The 14,639-nt window shown below is 47.8% G+C and overlaps 4 protein-coding genes across 4 annotated transcripts; 1 reads left to right on the forward strand and 3 right to left on the reverse strand.

The window, feature by feature from the left end:
- Nucleotides 1-38: 38 nt before the first annotated feature.
- Nucleotides 39-5,572, reverse strand: BDW43DRAFT_317652 (P-loop containing nucleoside triphosphate hydrolase protein; the record flags this gene model as incomplete). The annotated part of the gene is made up of 4 exons (XM_032048561.1): nt 4,303-5,572; nt 1,726-4,252; nt 1,001-1,177; nt 39-858 (listed from the first exon to the last, which is right to left on the reverse strand). The coding sequence occupies exons 1-4, from the start codon at nt 5,189-5,191 to the stop codon at nt 39-41; spliced, it is 4,413 nt and encodes a 1,470-aa protein (XP_031906221.1). The 5' UTR covers nt 5,192-5,572.
- Nucleotides 5,573-5,815: 243 nt separating this feature from the next.
- Nucleotides 5,816-8,909, reverse strand: BDW43DRAFT_257883 (putative HMG box transcriptional regulator). Its single transcript, XM_032039918.1, has 3 exons — nt 7,944-8,909; nt 7,725-7,870; nt 5,816-7,658 (listed from the first exon to the last, which is right to left on the reverse strand). The coding sequence occupies exons 1-3, from the start codon at nt 8,380-8,382 to the stop codon at nt 6,174-6,176; spliced, it is 2,070 nt and encodes a 689-aa protein (XP_031906222.1). The 5' UTR covers nt 8,383-8,909; the 3' UTR covers nt 5,816-6,173.
- A 1,309-nt stretch (nt 8,910-10,218) lies between these two features.
- BDW43DRAFT_3291 (uncharacterized protein) lies at nt 10,219-11,826 on the reverse strand. The gene is made up of 3 exons (XM_032049917.1): nt 11,412-11,826; nt 10,601-11,343; nt 10,219-10,552 (listed from the first exon to the last, which is right to left on the reverse strand). Exons 1-3 carry the CDS (start codon nt 11,652-11,654, stop codon nt 10,468-10,470), a joined length of 1,071 nt encoding a protein of 356 aa, XP_031906223.1. The 5' UTR covers nt 11,655-11,826; the 3' UTR covers nt 10,219-10,467.
- Nucleotides 11,827-12,928: 1,102 nt separating this feature from the next.
- On the forward strand, nt 12,929-14,593 carry BDW43DRAFT_257894 (40S ribosomal protein eS6). Its single transcript, XM_032039919.1, has 6 exons — nt 12,929-13,089; nt 13,205-13,277; nt 13,398-13,418; nt 13,483-13,581; nt 13,647-13,965; nt 14,023-14,593. Exons 1-6 carry the CDS (start codon nt 12,985-12,987, stop codon nt 14,117-14,119), a joined length of 714 nt encoding a protein of 237 aa, XP_031906224.1. The 5' UTR covers nt 12,929-12,984; the 3' UTR covers nt 14,120-14,593.
- The last annotated feature ends 46 nt before the right edge of the window (nt 14,594-14,639 follow it).

Genomic DNA, 14,639 nt, shown 5'->3' on the forward strand with positions numbered 1-14,639 from the left:
CTTTTTTTCTTTCATTTATCTTCCATTAAAAAACTCGGCTACTGCCGTTGCAATGCTGTCTCTACGTACTTCATCACCTCCTCAACTGCCCACTTCAGGATATCCGCCATAGGCTTGGACCCCTGACCGGGAGCGACAACGACACCAGTATTTGTTCTCAGGTTAACCCCTTGTCCCACTTTCTTGATCAACTCGGGGCTATCTGCACTTAGGGTACTCCTCTGATAGGAGTCCCCTTCAGGCAGGAGCAGCCATGCGTGATCCTGAACATATCGCGGCCACACAATATCGTCGACATAGCCCGGCGGATCCGTCCAAAAGTTCTGCGGTGGTCGATCATCTTCGCCCTCCAAATCCACATTTCCATGATCTGACACCGAACTTCTTTGCGGCAGAGAAGTCGGCTCAGGCGCAGGCCCACTCGTCACATACCCGCTCCGACTCTCGCGCCGCGACTTGACCACATCGTACGGTGCGGGCAAAAACAACCGCACATCAATATTTTCGTGCACAGAACGAAGCACATGGTCCTTATCCTCCGATTCAGGCGGACTGTATAATAAAAATCCCTCCAGGAAAGCAATCGTATGCTTCTTCACCGCACCTTCACTCCCGGAACCAGCATCGAAAAGCGACCGAAGCCGCTCCCCCACTTCCTCCTGCAGCTGGGAAATCGTCCCCTCGTCAACACCGGAGTCGGCCTTTTCATTGAGGTCCTGGATGCTCTTTAGGCGGGGTGGAAGATGTCCGTGTTCGCGGACGTAGGAGAGTGTCGAGGATAGAAAGTGGACGTCGATTGCGGAGATGGTGTCCCAGTCCTGCACGGCTTTTCCGCTTGCGGTTGTTGTGTAGGGTATTCTGTAAGTACCTTGTTAACTTTACCATTTTAACTTGGGGAACAAAAGGATTTGTGGGGGAATATTTTAAGAAACTAGGAGGCTAATTTAATTATAGAATCATAATACTTATACTTTGTATTTAGATGTATAATCGTACGTACCGATCATCGGGGAAATAGAAATCATCTTCGTGGATGATGAATGTCCCGAGGCGGGCTGTCGCCGCTTTGGAGAATACTCTCTGCAGTAGGCGAGCTAGGGTTGTTTTGCCGCTGGATGAGGGGCCCGAGATACCGATTATGCCGGTATGGGACGTCATTTCTGGCCTCTTTCTTAGTCTAGGAGATGGTTAGAATGAGTAGACGGTATGACATTGATGAAAGCTAATAGGACTTACGGGAGCGGAAGGAATGCTCTCGGGTTGATAATTAATAGATAGACTGGTGGGGGAGAGTGGGTCTGTGATTATATACATCTAGATCTTAGTGTTGGCTTATCTTGGTGGTGATCGGTGCCTTGTTTTTCAGGTATTCTTAAAGTTTTACTAACTTGCTGGCTTAAAGTGAAGTTGGGGTCGCGATATGGCTTATTATTTGCCTATTTATGATTTAATTGGTATAGCTAACTAAGCGAGATGTTTATCGATGTGGTCGTTAACGATTTGTTTAAAAGAGTAATATGCTGAACATCGAACGACTGAAATAAATCGTCTTTCTGAACAGATATCCATCTTAATATGTCTGTTTAACTCATACAGAGTGGATAATACATGATAGAAATCCTTACAGAGTTGCACAGATACAAGAACGTCTAACAAAATTAATTGAAAATGGATTTATATTCCTCTGGAGTCTCACTGGTTCCGTCGGTGGAGTCCATCAATGACGAAGTCTTCATAAAGATACCATCGGGAGACAAGTATGTACCCTCGGATACCCTCAGGCGTTTAGGCGTCCCAACGCCTGAGTCGCTTGTGGTGCTCGGGTCGATGTCTATAGGTATGGGTCCCCGCTTGCGCCGTCTGGGACTTCCACCAGCAGATGAAGGAGGTTGGTCCTCTCCAGAATATGGTAGTTTGTGGCGGTCAAAGAAACCAGGCGGGTGCTTCAAGTACGCTGGTCCAGAAAGGTCTTCGTCATCTGCCATGGGGAGGAAGTGCTCGTTCTGAATGATGGAGCTCATAGTGCTGTCATCGAGCAAGTCTCTCTCCGCATGCTGCATTTCTGTCTCTGACATGGCCTTTCTTCGCTGCAACATTTTGTCTTCCAGAGTATCCTTGAGGACGAGAGTCTCAACAAACACTGGCAAAGTTTGGCTAATACGATGTGCTCGTTTGATCGCCTGACTCTCCACATTAGGTTGCCAGATGGGATTGACAATAAACACACGCGAGGCATTAGCGATGTGTAAACCATGGGCTGCCTGGTGCAGGTCCATAAGGAGAACACGGACGTCCTCGCGTTCTCGAAATAGTTCCAGGTAAGCCGCTCTAACTTGGGGTTTTAGTGTGCTTGCGTAGATACGAAACTCAACTCCAAGTAGCTCAAGGCCTTCCGCAATCCAGAACGCAGAGTTGTTGTTATCATAGAAGATAATGATCTTCTCTTGTTGGTAGAGTTCTAGAACGCGATCCAACAAGTAAGTCATCTTTGCAGATGCTGTGGCAACAAACTTTGTCCGCGCCAGGGGGGAAGATGCCGGTAAAGTTTTGAAGCTGGCGGCATTCGACGTATTGGGAGCAGTTTTTTTATGTATTGCAGGATCCGGGTGTCCTTGTCGACCTGCCAGTGCATTGCGAGCCTTGAGACCAGCTCCGGCAAGACCTTCTTCTGGATACGTTTCATTAAGACGCGCAGTAACAAACTTCTGGGCATGACGGGCCTGTGAGATTCCTAGCAAAAGGGGCTCGACATCAGACCGCAATGGTGTGAGCGCCCACATGTCCCGAGCAGGAGAAGGGAATCTTTCAAGAAACACCCCCAGTTCATGGCATTGTTTGAAACGCTCCCAATTCTCGCAGGCAACCGCCTTCTCAGCTATCTGAATACCCTGTGTGAGCATCAGTATGTCGTCTTCGGTCATTCTTTCTCTGTTATCTTCTATATACTTTGACGCGATATTGATCGTTCCTTGAATGTCACCCTCGGAACCAGCCCACCAAAATCCAGCTTGTCGCAGGTTACTGATCAATAAACTCAAATGTTTTCGGTTACGCGAATGGAACATATAATCTTGGTCCTTTCTTTCGGAAGTGATGGCGTTGACCGTCAATATGAAAATAAACATGTTAATGTTCAGCTTGTCGTAGAATGTCGGCTCAAGACGCACGATCCTGTTGTGCAACCTTGGAAGAGGAACCTCGCTATAGATAACTTCCATGCGATGCCGTACAACCAGGCTCTGCAAAGTCGCACGGAGTGACTGTGCCTTCCGACGCTTACGATCTTCCCCAATAGGTTTCATGTATTTGGTCCAGTTAGCAGAGTCATCGGCTCGAGAATTTGACCATGGTTTCACATCTAGGAATCCAACGACAATGTGTCGTAGTTTGTCAATATCCTTGAGTTCATTGTCGACAAAGCTGGTCTTCTCCCTCCCATGAAGCATAGCGGCCGTGGCTTCTGCCATATCTGTGTCGGTAGTATTGGTCTCCTGTGAAGCCAAATTGACTTCAACCCCATATAAGCCACTAGATGGTGTCCCCGAAATTATCCATCGACGCTCCACATGAAGCTGGTCTAGGATATGAACCATATTCGTCCTATGGCCGCTACCGGCCACATTATGACCTTCGTCCACGATGATTCGAAGCCAATGTAGTTTTGCCAGCGGGGAGACCGGTTTGATAAATCTTCGCCTATTATTAGACGGTTCACCTGCTTCTTTCTCAAAGCGAGTTTTTGAAAACAATACAATGTCGCATCTCAAGAGCTGGTCCGTAGTAGGTGTAGGGTCTAATAAGCCCTGTATTACGAGGACAATGATCCCTTCAGCATGTCTAGCAATTTCCTCTTTCCAGTGATTTATAAGATTCGGTGGGACGATAATCAAGGTCGCTGAACAAAGGGAAAGCCGCTGAGGGGGTGGTCTTGGATAAGCCACGCCAGTTCGGCCACTGTATCTTGCTGGTGGTGATGGTATAGTATATGTACCACGATTCTCCTCGCATGCTTTGATGCATTTACCGAATAACGCGCCGGAGTGTCTCATAGATTCAAAATACCCCTTCCAAGGCAATGATAACCGACCTGCGGCTGCAGCTGCCATTTCGAGAAGACTGCCAGTATGCGTCCGTACTGGGTTCACCATATCCTGATGTTCTAGAGGGATTTGGGGGAAGTGGCCACGAGTTGCCAGGATAACAGCTATACAGATAAGTGTCTTCCCACAGCCCATGGTCTCTGCAAGAATACCTAGTTAGAGTTAGCAGGCCAGACCATCGATCAAATTCGGCACATAATACCTCCACGGGGCTCGGAATACATTCGCTTCTCCTGAAGGATATTGCCCTCTTCTTTGTCGTAGTAATATTCTTTTCCTGTGGGGGTGACATATCTCACAAGTCGAGGATCAAGCATCGGGGCCGGCTGCGCCTCTCGCTGAATCATGGCGGCAGCTGAACGGCGCTGGTAAGGGTATAAAGGTGTTTTCAGGTACGGAACACAGCAAAATTTTCTAGGTCGTTCTGCGCCATCTTCAAGGTCATAACCATCATAAGATTTTGAAGACGTTGCCGAAAGTAGTTGTTGCATGGCTTTCTTTGCCCAAGGGTCTCTCATCGAGTCCGGGTTGGGCTCGGGGTTTTGCAAAGTATTGTAAATGTACCACAGTGATTCATCCTTCCTTGCACCCTCGGGATCATCTCCATTCTTGTTGCCGATAGAGAAGCATCCAGTCCATGCTGCAGGTGACCGGTCGATCTTCGCCATGACAAGCTTAAGTGCACGCCTTAATGGCGCACTCGAGCGTGGAATAACCTTACGACCCACATCATCAGGTAAGACATACACACGTAAGTAGTTCCACTGTTGGTTGGTGCTAGTCCAAATCCAATGGTGTTTTTCCAAGTTAGAGATTTCTGAGTGAGGGAAGTCATCTGGTTGTGCCAATGGAGCGTCGGCATCTTGGGCAGTGGGCTTCATGAGAACACCCACGGGGAGATACAGGTCGACATTTTCAATAAGCCCGTACTTTTCATCTTGGGTGTCTTTCCTCACTGATGCTGCGATGCTCTTGTTTGTTGACGCTGGACACGTAGCAGTCGACAGAGATGCAGGCGTGCTATCTGTCGACTCAGGGACAGGAGAACTAGGAGGGAGCATCTCGATATGCCCTGGATGATTGCACAGCATTCACTTTAATCCCTAACTACTGAAGGCAAATAAAGAGACGGGTAATGTCATTGTCAAATCCTTGGCAAATTGATGAGTAACAAGAAGTAAAATAGGTCAGTCCTTGGATTAAGAGGACCCATCCGCAAAGAACAAATAGGTTGTAGAGTTGTGGTACTCAACTGTTCTCATAGTTATGATACTTAAGAACATCAGATGGGATGTGAGACTTCATTAGATAGGGTCTTTCATTCACTGACTCCCAGTGCTAATGTTAAGATAGCCAAAAGCACAATGGACAGATTATCAAACCTCATATAAAGGACATTAATAAATAGTGGTATCCCTCTCACTATAAGAGATTGTCAACCATAAAGAACGTATACACGGTCCAGAGGTACGGTGGGTGGGTGTTTGTTGGTTGCAAACGTGACAAGCAGGGGGCGATAAGACGAATATCCCGCTATCAAAGACATCTGATTGGAGAGCATCACTGACCGCCTTGAACTTGCCATTTAGGGTTACATTGGCTGAGGGACTGACTCTACAGAGAGCATTGATTAACCGCAAATTTTGAAGAGAATACGATATCTGAGCTGAAAGTTCAATCTATTATTATTAAAAGGGTTATAAAAAATTATAGTCAAGACATGTTCACTCCAGTAACAGCTGGTGACTCAACACACAAAGGGGAATCTGTCCAAACATGAATCCCGAACATATATGTACGCCGTCCCATACTTGCAGACCAATTGACAAACCGAATCGAGGGCTACTTAAAGCATAGAGCCTCCAGTATACTCCACAGCTGCCCGAGAAATATTTCATCGAAAGAAGAAAAAGGAAAAGGGAAGATAGAATAGAATAGATGAAACCACCGTCATGTCCCCTTTCGCATGCAAAGGAACAAGAAAAAGGAATATATAGGAAAATAAGAGCGATAAGAGAAAAGTGATCAGAAGAAAGACAGAATATTTTTGAGACGGCAGGGAATCTCATACAGCTATTGGGTGAGGTAATCCTCAATTTCAAACCCCACACGCTTCAGAGCCTTCTCTTCTAGCTCTCTTGGAGAACCGACTATTCTCCGCACCACTATGGTTCGCGTATCAAGCAGGCGAACTTCAACGGGGTTTCCCCCATATCGCTCCAACTCGTCTTTCTCACACTCGCGAACATAGACTGTAATATCCGGACCTACACAGGCACGCCATAGAGATGCCATCCACTGCCAATGATCCAATGGTGCATAAGAGTCCCCGATAGGCACGGAGCAGGCGAAGGCGTCTGCTGTGGTAAGCTGATACCTAGGAACAAGAGCCACAGGTACGGGAAGGGATACAGATCCAGAAGAGGGCGAATACGATACAGATCCACCCTCACTCGACTGTGCTGGTGAGCTGATATGAGTGTCAATACCTTTAGGAATGGGGGCTTTGGGTGACGCTCCTGGTGTGGAACTGTCTTCGTCCACAGACTTTGGCTCTAATGATTCATATGGAGGCTTGATGAATCCCACGATCTCATCCGATATGCGATGCCAGGCTGAGATGGTATTCAGATAATCAACTGTGGCATCACCCATCTGCCCAGATTCTGAGTAACATTCCCGCGGACGAATCTCGGGCCCCTCGAAAAGATGGGTGTGATATCTCCCTTCTTTCTCCAACGCATTATTAAGATAGTCAACCACTGACTTGACAGCGATAGGGTCTTGCCCATCCACCGATACCACAGCTCCTCGTCTCCGTGACGCTCCATCTCGAAAAGAGGGGAAGAGGGGCGGTGATATCTTGGCTAGGACCTTAATCTTGTTTAGGAATGGGATAGTCATCACCGTTGCCTCCAGGCTGGAGGCATCCTGGACATACGGAGTCACTGGTGTCGCAGAGCTGGAAACGGAAGTAGTTGTCTGTAACGGTGGGAGCTTCAGACTGGGGTCAGGTTGTGGGTACTCCTTGACACTTCGGAAAGGTCGTGGAGGCTGCAACATCTGAAAAGATCCACGGGAGCTTGGAGCATCTGGGCGGGCAGTATATGGTGAGATCGGATATGATGCCTCTGGGCTTCTGTCCCGGTGAATACTTGTTTTGCTTGGTAGCTGGGTGCTGATCCGGCGACGCTTGGAATCTGGGGATCTATTCTCCTCCCATTGGCGTTGTCGCGAGGAAAGAGACTCCCCACTGTTTCCGATCTTGATTGAGTTCGAAGGGTGGTCCAAGTCCTTTACTCGGCATGGATAACTGCGATCTGTGATCGGCTCGCGCTGTAAAGAGGCTCTACTTCCATTGGAACCATTCGGATTGAAAGGGACTTCTGGTGATACAGGTGGGTTCATCACACGCCCCCCACACCGACTACAAGCAGTAGAGCCTGGAGGGTTATGGCTGATCCCGGAACTCGTACTTCGTGAGTTTCCGTCCCTGCCATAACGCCGAGGCTGGTACCGATATTCTGGGTACTGCTGCTGATGCCGAGCTTTCTCTTCCTATCACGGATATTAGCATGCTAAAGAACGCTATAAGTAGGGCAGGTATTGTCTTTTCTTTTTTACCTCTGCTAGAGCCTTCCATTCATCCTTCGTCTCCTGGGGAAGCCTCCTCCATTGCTCTCCAATAATTTTGGAGATATCGGGGTTGGCAAGGCCGGGGTTCTGCGCGACCACTGAAGCTTGATAGTGCTGACGATATAGGATGAAAGCTGGGACAAGTTTGTCAGCTCTGGGAGTCACACTGAGATACAAACGATTCTAAATGGAACAATGCAAGCATACCATTGCGAGGTCTTGGGATTTTAGGGTCCGGTTGACACAGACAAAACTGGGTCACTGGCTCTCTAGCGGCTGACTTCACTGGACTTGAGGACGAAGAGCGCTCTGATGCCGAAGACCGTTCTCGGAACGGGATGTTCTTCATTGGCAAGGGAGCCGCGGCCTTTGGCGGCTCGATGGGACCATTAGACGCTATCTTATTCAGAGCGATCTTGGCCCGATTTAGGGAAGAGAGATGGACTTGGGGTAGTCCATCAGCCGCATATCGACATGAACCCCCGACCGGAACTCCATCCATATGGCGGTCCAGCATGGACACCTTGGAGACGTTGTCATTCATGATCTTGTGCTCGAGGAGGTTACTGGTCGGCCTGGGAAGAGTAACTTGAGGGGGGTCATAGTGCAAAGCAGCGGGCTTGGGGAGAACTCGATCGAAAGACATTTAAAAGAAGGAAGGAATGAACGGCGTCTCTGATAGGAATTGAGAAGGTGGTGCTTTGGAGGGGGTGAAAGACGAGGGACTCATTAGATGAAAGAGTAGGTATGATGGTTATAGAGAAAGAACAACACGCCCCGAAGACAGAAGAAAAAAGAAACGAGAACGAAAGAAAAAAACAAGATATAAGGTTATAATAGAAAGCGGATCCCTCGTGGAGGGGATTTTAATTTCCCTTTTTTCTCTTCTTTTCTTTTTTCCCCTGTGTTATATTATTTATTTCCTTCCCTCTTTCTCTCTCTCTCAGCCTGAGGGAGGGTTGTAATAATTTCTTCTATCTTCCTTTTTTTTTTCTCTCGCTTTTTTACCCTTTGACAATAATGTATGGACTCAAAACCTCAACACGGTGGAAGAATAGGACAAGATAAAGCCAGGGATTTGGCTTTTGAAGTGCTTTGTTATAAGTCTATCTTTGGAGCCATTCGGCTTAGTTTGCCGCCCTCCTTTAAGGTATAGTTAGTACTTCCTGTACCAAACCACTCTTTTCTTTTTTTTTTTAGCCCTTTTCTTTCTTTCTTTTTCCTTTTCCCTTTTTTCTTTTCTTTTCTTTCTTTGTCTCTCTGTTCAAGATGACACAAATACCCTCGGATCCCTTAAACCAATCCCCCCCTCCCCACCAGAACTACAGAATGCCATAGATGAATGGAACCTCCAGAGACAGAACTGTAACGATAACTCCAACTCAGGTAGGATTGAAAGGTAGATCTATTTTCATTCAACCCTTGGTAATGAAACCATTAACAAGGTGAAGGTCTCATAGACATCCATTCCCATGGTACCCTACAATGGAAGACGAGGTAATGATACAACGTCCGTGCTACGTACTAGTACAAAAATGAAGGAAAACGTAAAAAAAAGGGAGAAGAGTTGAACTACTAGATGACCTCGCTCAAGGTAGTTACCAACTGGAGGGTGAGTCAGCCAAGTTTAGGCCCAGTCCAGATGAACAGGGGAGGCATTGTTTCGATGTTTGATTTTCCAAGCCGTCCTTTGTCTCCCCCCTGGCGCCCGCATGCGGTCTCTAGCAGGGATTCCGGGCCAATTAGGGACCATCGACCTTCCTCCATACTTATTGGCCCACTGTCAAAAATGACACTTGCCTGATTAAATCAGGTGAACCAAGCATCCAAGTCACCGTTACTTGACCTAAAGAGGGAAAGGAACTGGTACAAACTATGACAAATTGAGTTAAGGTAGGCACTGCTAGCAAGTCAGCTCTGCTCCCAGTCAGGTAGCAAGCAACGCTAACTAAATGATTGCTCCGTTCAGAACAAAGAAACAAGCAAAATGAAAGAATGATGCATATTATTTTTTTCTTTTTTGAAAAATCTAAAAAATTTCAAATCAAGTCAAAGGATCACACTCTTACAAGCCGCAGTCCCTCGCACAAAGAACTTCTTCCCTCCTACGTCAAGAAATGATCGGCGTCAATGTACTCCCCCAGCTGCCTGGGGGAAGCCTTGTGCCAATGGACCCATGAAGGTTACAACTTGCAGACCTCCCAAAGTATTGGGTCGATCTCCCATTCCGTGATCTCCACTCCACAATCGCGTTGCAATCGAGTCCCCGATGTAGTCTCGTCTCTCCTTGCTCCACCGTTTTGAAATGGGACATACTACCTCGCTAGATCGCGAGTCTCTGGTTCTGGATCTCTCAACGTCTAGATCCGGCTGACGCTGAATGAAACAAGATGACAGTTAGCGACGCAAGATTGGCCTAAGTCTAAGTCCCTTGGTGGGAGGAGGTCAAACAAGCTGAACACGATGGCTTCTTTGTGAGCTCGTAAGCTGAGGTTACCCTGGCTGTGTTCCTCTTCAGCAAGCGTTTTTTTGTCGGAAACCAACCGTTGGCTTAGAGCTTGTCTACAGAAATACAACGAATAACGAATTACGTCGAGATTGCGCATGCCCTATCGTTGGTGTAAAGAGAAAATGGAAGATGAATTTTGGCTATTATAAAATTTTCCTTTCTGATTCATGGTTTTCTGGTTTTCATTACTATTATTATTATTTTACCCTTGTAATGCTCTTTTCATTGGAGCCACATGTCTTCGATCCCGTGGAAGATTTCTGTACCCATGAGTCGGTGGGCCGATGGACCCAAATGCATCTCGTTCCTGAAGATATTGTCAGTCTGGGTTGAGTCAATGATGTCTTGAGCTTACCAGAATAAGAACTTTTCTGGGTTGTCGCATTTTTTCACTTCTGATGTCATCACTAATTGCTGTTCATTTTCGACGCATGCGTCGTCGACATTCTCCCACCCGGGCTCCTGGTTCTTACCCAGCCCATTGGGTTCTTCAATACCGGCAGCAAAAAGCTGCCAATCACGGATCAGGTCTGCTAGAAAAGCATTCGTATCGAACAGATAGATCGTGCCTTGATCCCACTTTTCCGCAGCCTCACGAAGTCGGCTGTTCCAATAATCCGTCAGTCGGACGGCGTCTTTGTGCCGACCGATACGTTGACTTCTGGTGGGCCTGAACGCCGGAAAGAAGGTCACATCTGGAGTCAATGTCAGAATGACTTTGAGCTCGACCGTGCCCAAACTCTGAGACAGCACACTGAGCTGATCGATGATGACTCCAATGCTGCGGTCCACAGATTGCTTTGCAGTGTCGTAGTCCCTATCTAACAAGTTCCACACATCCCACACCCCAAAGGATACGATAAAAATGGTGTGATTCTGGCGATAGCTGATCGATTCCTTGTTGCCCGCTAGGTCTTCTTGCACGACACGTGTCTCGGCGGCGGTCCACTGACTAACCTGAGTCTTGAAATCCGCCAGTGGTGACTTGTGTAAGTTGAGCAAGGACGCTGGTAACTCCTCATTGTCTACGACTGAGCCAATATACTTTCCTCTTAGTGACTTGGCGGTCTGCGCCATGTTCTCATGATGGCATTGAAACTAAGACTTGAATGAGCTCATCATAATTTCGGGTCCTGAGACAGCCTTTGTCTTTTGGGTTTGCTTACCAGTGAACAAAGCCACTCCGTCCAGACGGACCCTTGAAGTTCGCCCGCATTGTTGTCACTCCACGAATCCCCAAAGACAACTAACCTCTGCTCAAAGGATGTAGCGACATTGAAACTGGAGTCTTCGCCATTGGTCGGAACAACTCGTTTATAGTAATGCTGGGAAGCGAGGAACCAGGCTGACAGCAGGATACTGGCTACCGCTAAGGCGCATACAATGTGGAACTTGTTGAAGAGGCGCATCGCGGGTTGAGACAAAGGGGCCAGTACAAAGGAACGGAAAGGTGACAAAGGCGTCTGAAGCCAGCCCTGTTGTAGCTATTGGCGGTCGGCAGTCTTTTTACCTTTCTGCTGGCGATTCCATCCGATGGATTGTGAATATGAATGTCAGGTGGCTTGCTTTTATGAGACGCTCTGCTGCTGGAATGGAGTACGGATAAAAATGTCTATGTGTATCGGAGGTCCGGGTTTTGATCAAATGAGGGTTTACCCCCTGCGACTGTGAGGAGGAAGATATATCCGTACCTCCAAAGGTACCGTGCAGACCCCGGGACTTCAGTTGAGACTAGCGCTGGGATGAGATGGTTGTCAAGCCCGGTGGGGAAAATGGGAAGGGAGAGGGAAAAAAGTTCTTAAACACCGACAATGGATATAGGGGGAACAAAAAGCTAGGGGATGAACGGATGAAGTAAGAACGTTGAGAGAAGAAGGGGGACGACGACAAGAAGTAAAAAAGACAAGACGTAAAAACGAAAGGAGACGACTACCGCATTGAATCATGCTAAGAATAAGAGACGTTTGGCCAGCCTCAGGCGTTCACAGCACCTTATTCCCCATAATAAGGCTGTTGTCCGCGCGGCGACTCCGGATCGGTCAACCAGTCGCGTGCTCGGGTCATTGCGTCGGTGCCCACTTGGCTTGATTGTCTTGCGTCGTCTAGATACACAATTTCTTTTTTATATGCATAATTTGCCGGGGATGACTAAGCCCAATGCAAGTTAATGCTGATCAGCAACGGGATTGGGACCACTTTTTCGATGTTGGACTTTTACTACACACACACATACATTGAAACGATGTATGTACTAACATTCATGTTACTTCTGTTGGCCTCATTCTATCATATTCCATAACTCATAAAACAATTCCAATAGCGATAGCGATAGAAGAGAATCAGAATAAAATTTCAAGAAAAAGCAAATCAATGAAGTTGACTTATACTGCTGAAAGTCCTTTTGCTATGGTACACAGCAGTTTGAGTAACCGAACTAGCAGAAGGATACATGTAAATAGCATCTCCACTGTATGTATGTATGTTAGAGAGTTAGGGGTAGGAAAATGGAAACCTGAGGCTGGTAAACATCCCAAAGAGGAAAGCGGCTGACATAAGAAGCCCTACTTCGCGGCACTAAACCCGGGACGGGATAGCGGGTGTTAGTCAGCCGCCCACAGAGGGAAATCTCGCTACACCACAGCGGCCAAAAATCCCAAGTACAGAATCTCCGACGACCTAATCTCCTCGACCTGTCGACAATACCCGCGCCCTCCGTCTTGACCGCGCAGCTCCGTCAAGATGAAGCTCAACATCTCTTACCCGGCCAATGGGTCGCAGAAGATCATCGAGGTTGACGATGAGCGCAAGCTCCGTCCCTTCATGGAGAAGCGCATGGGAACCGAAGTCAGCAACCCCATATCCCTATTTTGCACCACGCCCTTCGATTTGCAATTTGATACACACAACATGCGATGATTTGGAAACCAGAAGACTGATTGGGGAAATTTTCGTTCAATAGGTTGCCGGTGACTCCCTTGGCGATGAGTTCAAGGGTTACCTTTTCAAGATCACCGGTGGTAACGACAAGCAAGGTACGACTGGAATTTGTTTTTTCAAGATTCTCCTTGGTTATTGGATTGGGGGATAGAGGGACATGGCATATAAGTTATGGAATTAGAGTGAGCAAAGTGCTGACATTTCACTTTTACCAGGTTTCCCCATGAAGCAGGGTGGTATGTACCGACCGACATGAACGCTCAGGTGTCACCAGCAGGAAAACTTATCGAATCTCTCCAGTTCTCCTTCCAACCCGTACCCGTCTTCTCCTCGCCGATGGCCACAGCTGCTACCGCCCCCGCCGCACCGGTGAGCGTAAGCGCAAGTCTGTCCGTGGTGGTATGTTTATATCAAAGAAAAATGTTGCCCTGTGCACATAGATCGTTGTTGACGATGTTCCACAGCCATCACCGGTTTCGATCTCGCTGTTCTGGCCCTGAGCATCGTCAAGCAGGGTGAGACTGAGCTGCCCGGTCTCACCGACGTTGTCGTCCCCAAGAGACTCGGCCCCAAGCGTGCCACCAAGATCCGCCGTTTCTTCGGCCTCGACAAGAAGGACGACGTCCGCAAGTTCGTCATCCGCCGTACCGTCACCAAGGAGGGCAAGGCCGATTACACCAAGGCCCCTAAGATCCAGCGTCTGGTTACCCCCCAGCGTCTCCAGCGCAAGCGGCACAGGATTGCCATCAAGCGCCGCCGCTCTGAGGCTGCTCGCGAGGCTGCGTAAGCTCCCTTGTCTCTTCTTGTTCAGGTCTAGGTTTACTAATTGCTATGAAACAGTAACGACTACGCCAAGCTCCTTGCCACCCGTGTCCACGAGGAGAAGGCTAAGCGTGACGAGCTCCGCAAGCGGAGGGCCTCTTCTATGAGAAAGTAAATGCATCTTCTCTGGGGTTAATGGTCGGGTTACGTCTCTATTATGGCTAGGGAAAAATCTCAGCGGACGAGGAAAGGGGGCTATCGAGGTGCAGAGCAGTGGTGTAACCCACGCGAATGGAAGATACTCCTTGGGGAGCATACGCCTGCGGGACCGAGGCTTTAGCGTGCTACCTTTTTCTTAAAAAGCCATATCTACACATGGAATGAAGGGAAAAAATGTGAAAGAAGTTTTTGTTGTTTTCGGATCCACATTGCACGGTAACAGGGTAACGGTTCCGCGGACTGCTAGCACTGCTTGATAAATGAATGAAGCTCGATGTTTTTTTGTACTCACAATCGCAAATCCAGTTCTTTTTGCTTATGTTCCTTAAGAGGACGTACCTTTGCAGCCCGCCATCGTACTACTTAGTATTATCCTTTCAAGTCCTCTCAAGCTTATGGGGATCCTACGGGGAGGAAATAAGGAAGTAACGATAATCGGGCCTCGCAATATCCCGGTAGTCTTGACTTGTGCGGCA

Source organism: Aspergillus alliaceus (genome assembly GCF_009176365.1).
Source record: "Aspergillus alliaceus strain CBS 536.65 unplaced genomic scaffold BDW43scaffold_1, whole genome shotgun sequence".
NCBI lineage: Eukaryota > Fungi > Ascomycota > Eurotiomycetes > Eurotiales > Aspergillaceae > Aspergillus > Aspergillus alliaceus.

Excerpts from the sequence above, each read along its gene's own strand:
- BDW43DRAFT_257883 (XM_032039918.1), bottom strand. The coding sequence starts at position 8,382 with ATGTCTTTCGATCGAGTTCTCCCCAAGCCCGCTGCTTTGCACTATGAC. Across the intron at positions 7,871-7,943 it reads AATCCCAAGACCTCGCAATG|CTTTCATCCTATATCGTCAG; the intron begins GTATGCTTGCAT and ends AACTTGTCCCAG. Across the intron at positions 7,659-7,724 it reads AATGGAAGGCTCTAGCAGAG|GAAGAGAAAGCTCGGCATCA; the intron begins GTAAAAAAGAAA and ends TATCCGTGATAG.
- BDW43DRAFT_3291 (XM_032049917.1), bottom strand. The coding sequence starts at position 11,654 with ATGCGCCTCTTCAACAAGTTCCACATTGTATGCGCCTTAGCGGTAGCC. Across the intron at positions 11,344-11,411 it reads CGGAGTGGCTTTGTTCACTG|TTTCAATGCCATCATGAGAA; the intron begins GTAAGCAAACCC and ends TTCAAGTCTTAG. Across the intron at positions 10,553-10,600 it reads CCAGAAAAGTTCTTATTCTG|GAACGAGATGCATTTGGGTC; the intron begins GTAAGCTCAAGA and ends CAATATCTTCAG.
- BDW43DRAFT_257894 (XM_032039919.1), top strand. The coding sequence starts at position 12,985 with ATGAAGCTCAACATCTCTTACCCGGCCAATGGGTCGCAGAAGATCATC. Across the intron at positions 13,419-13,482 it reads TTTCCCCATGAAGCAGGGTG|TTCTCCTTCCAACCCGTACC; the intron begins GTATGTACCGAC and ends GAATCTCTCCAG. Across the intron at positions 13,966-14,022 it reads GAGGCTGCTCGCGAGGCTGC|TAACGACTACGCCAAGCTCC; the intron begins GTAAGCTCCCTT and ends GCTATGAAACAG.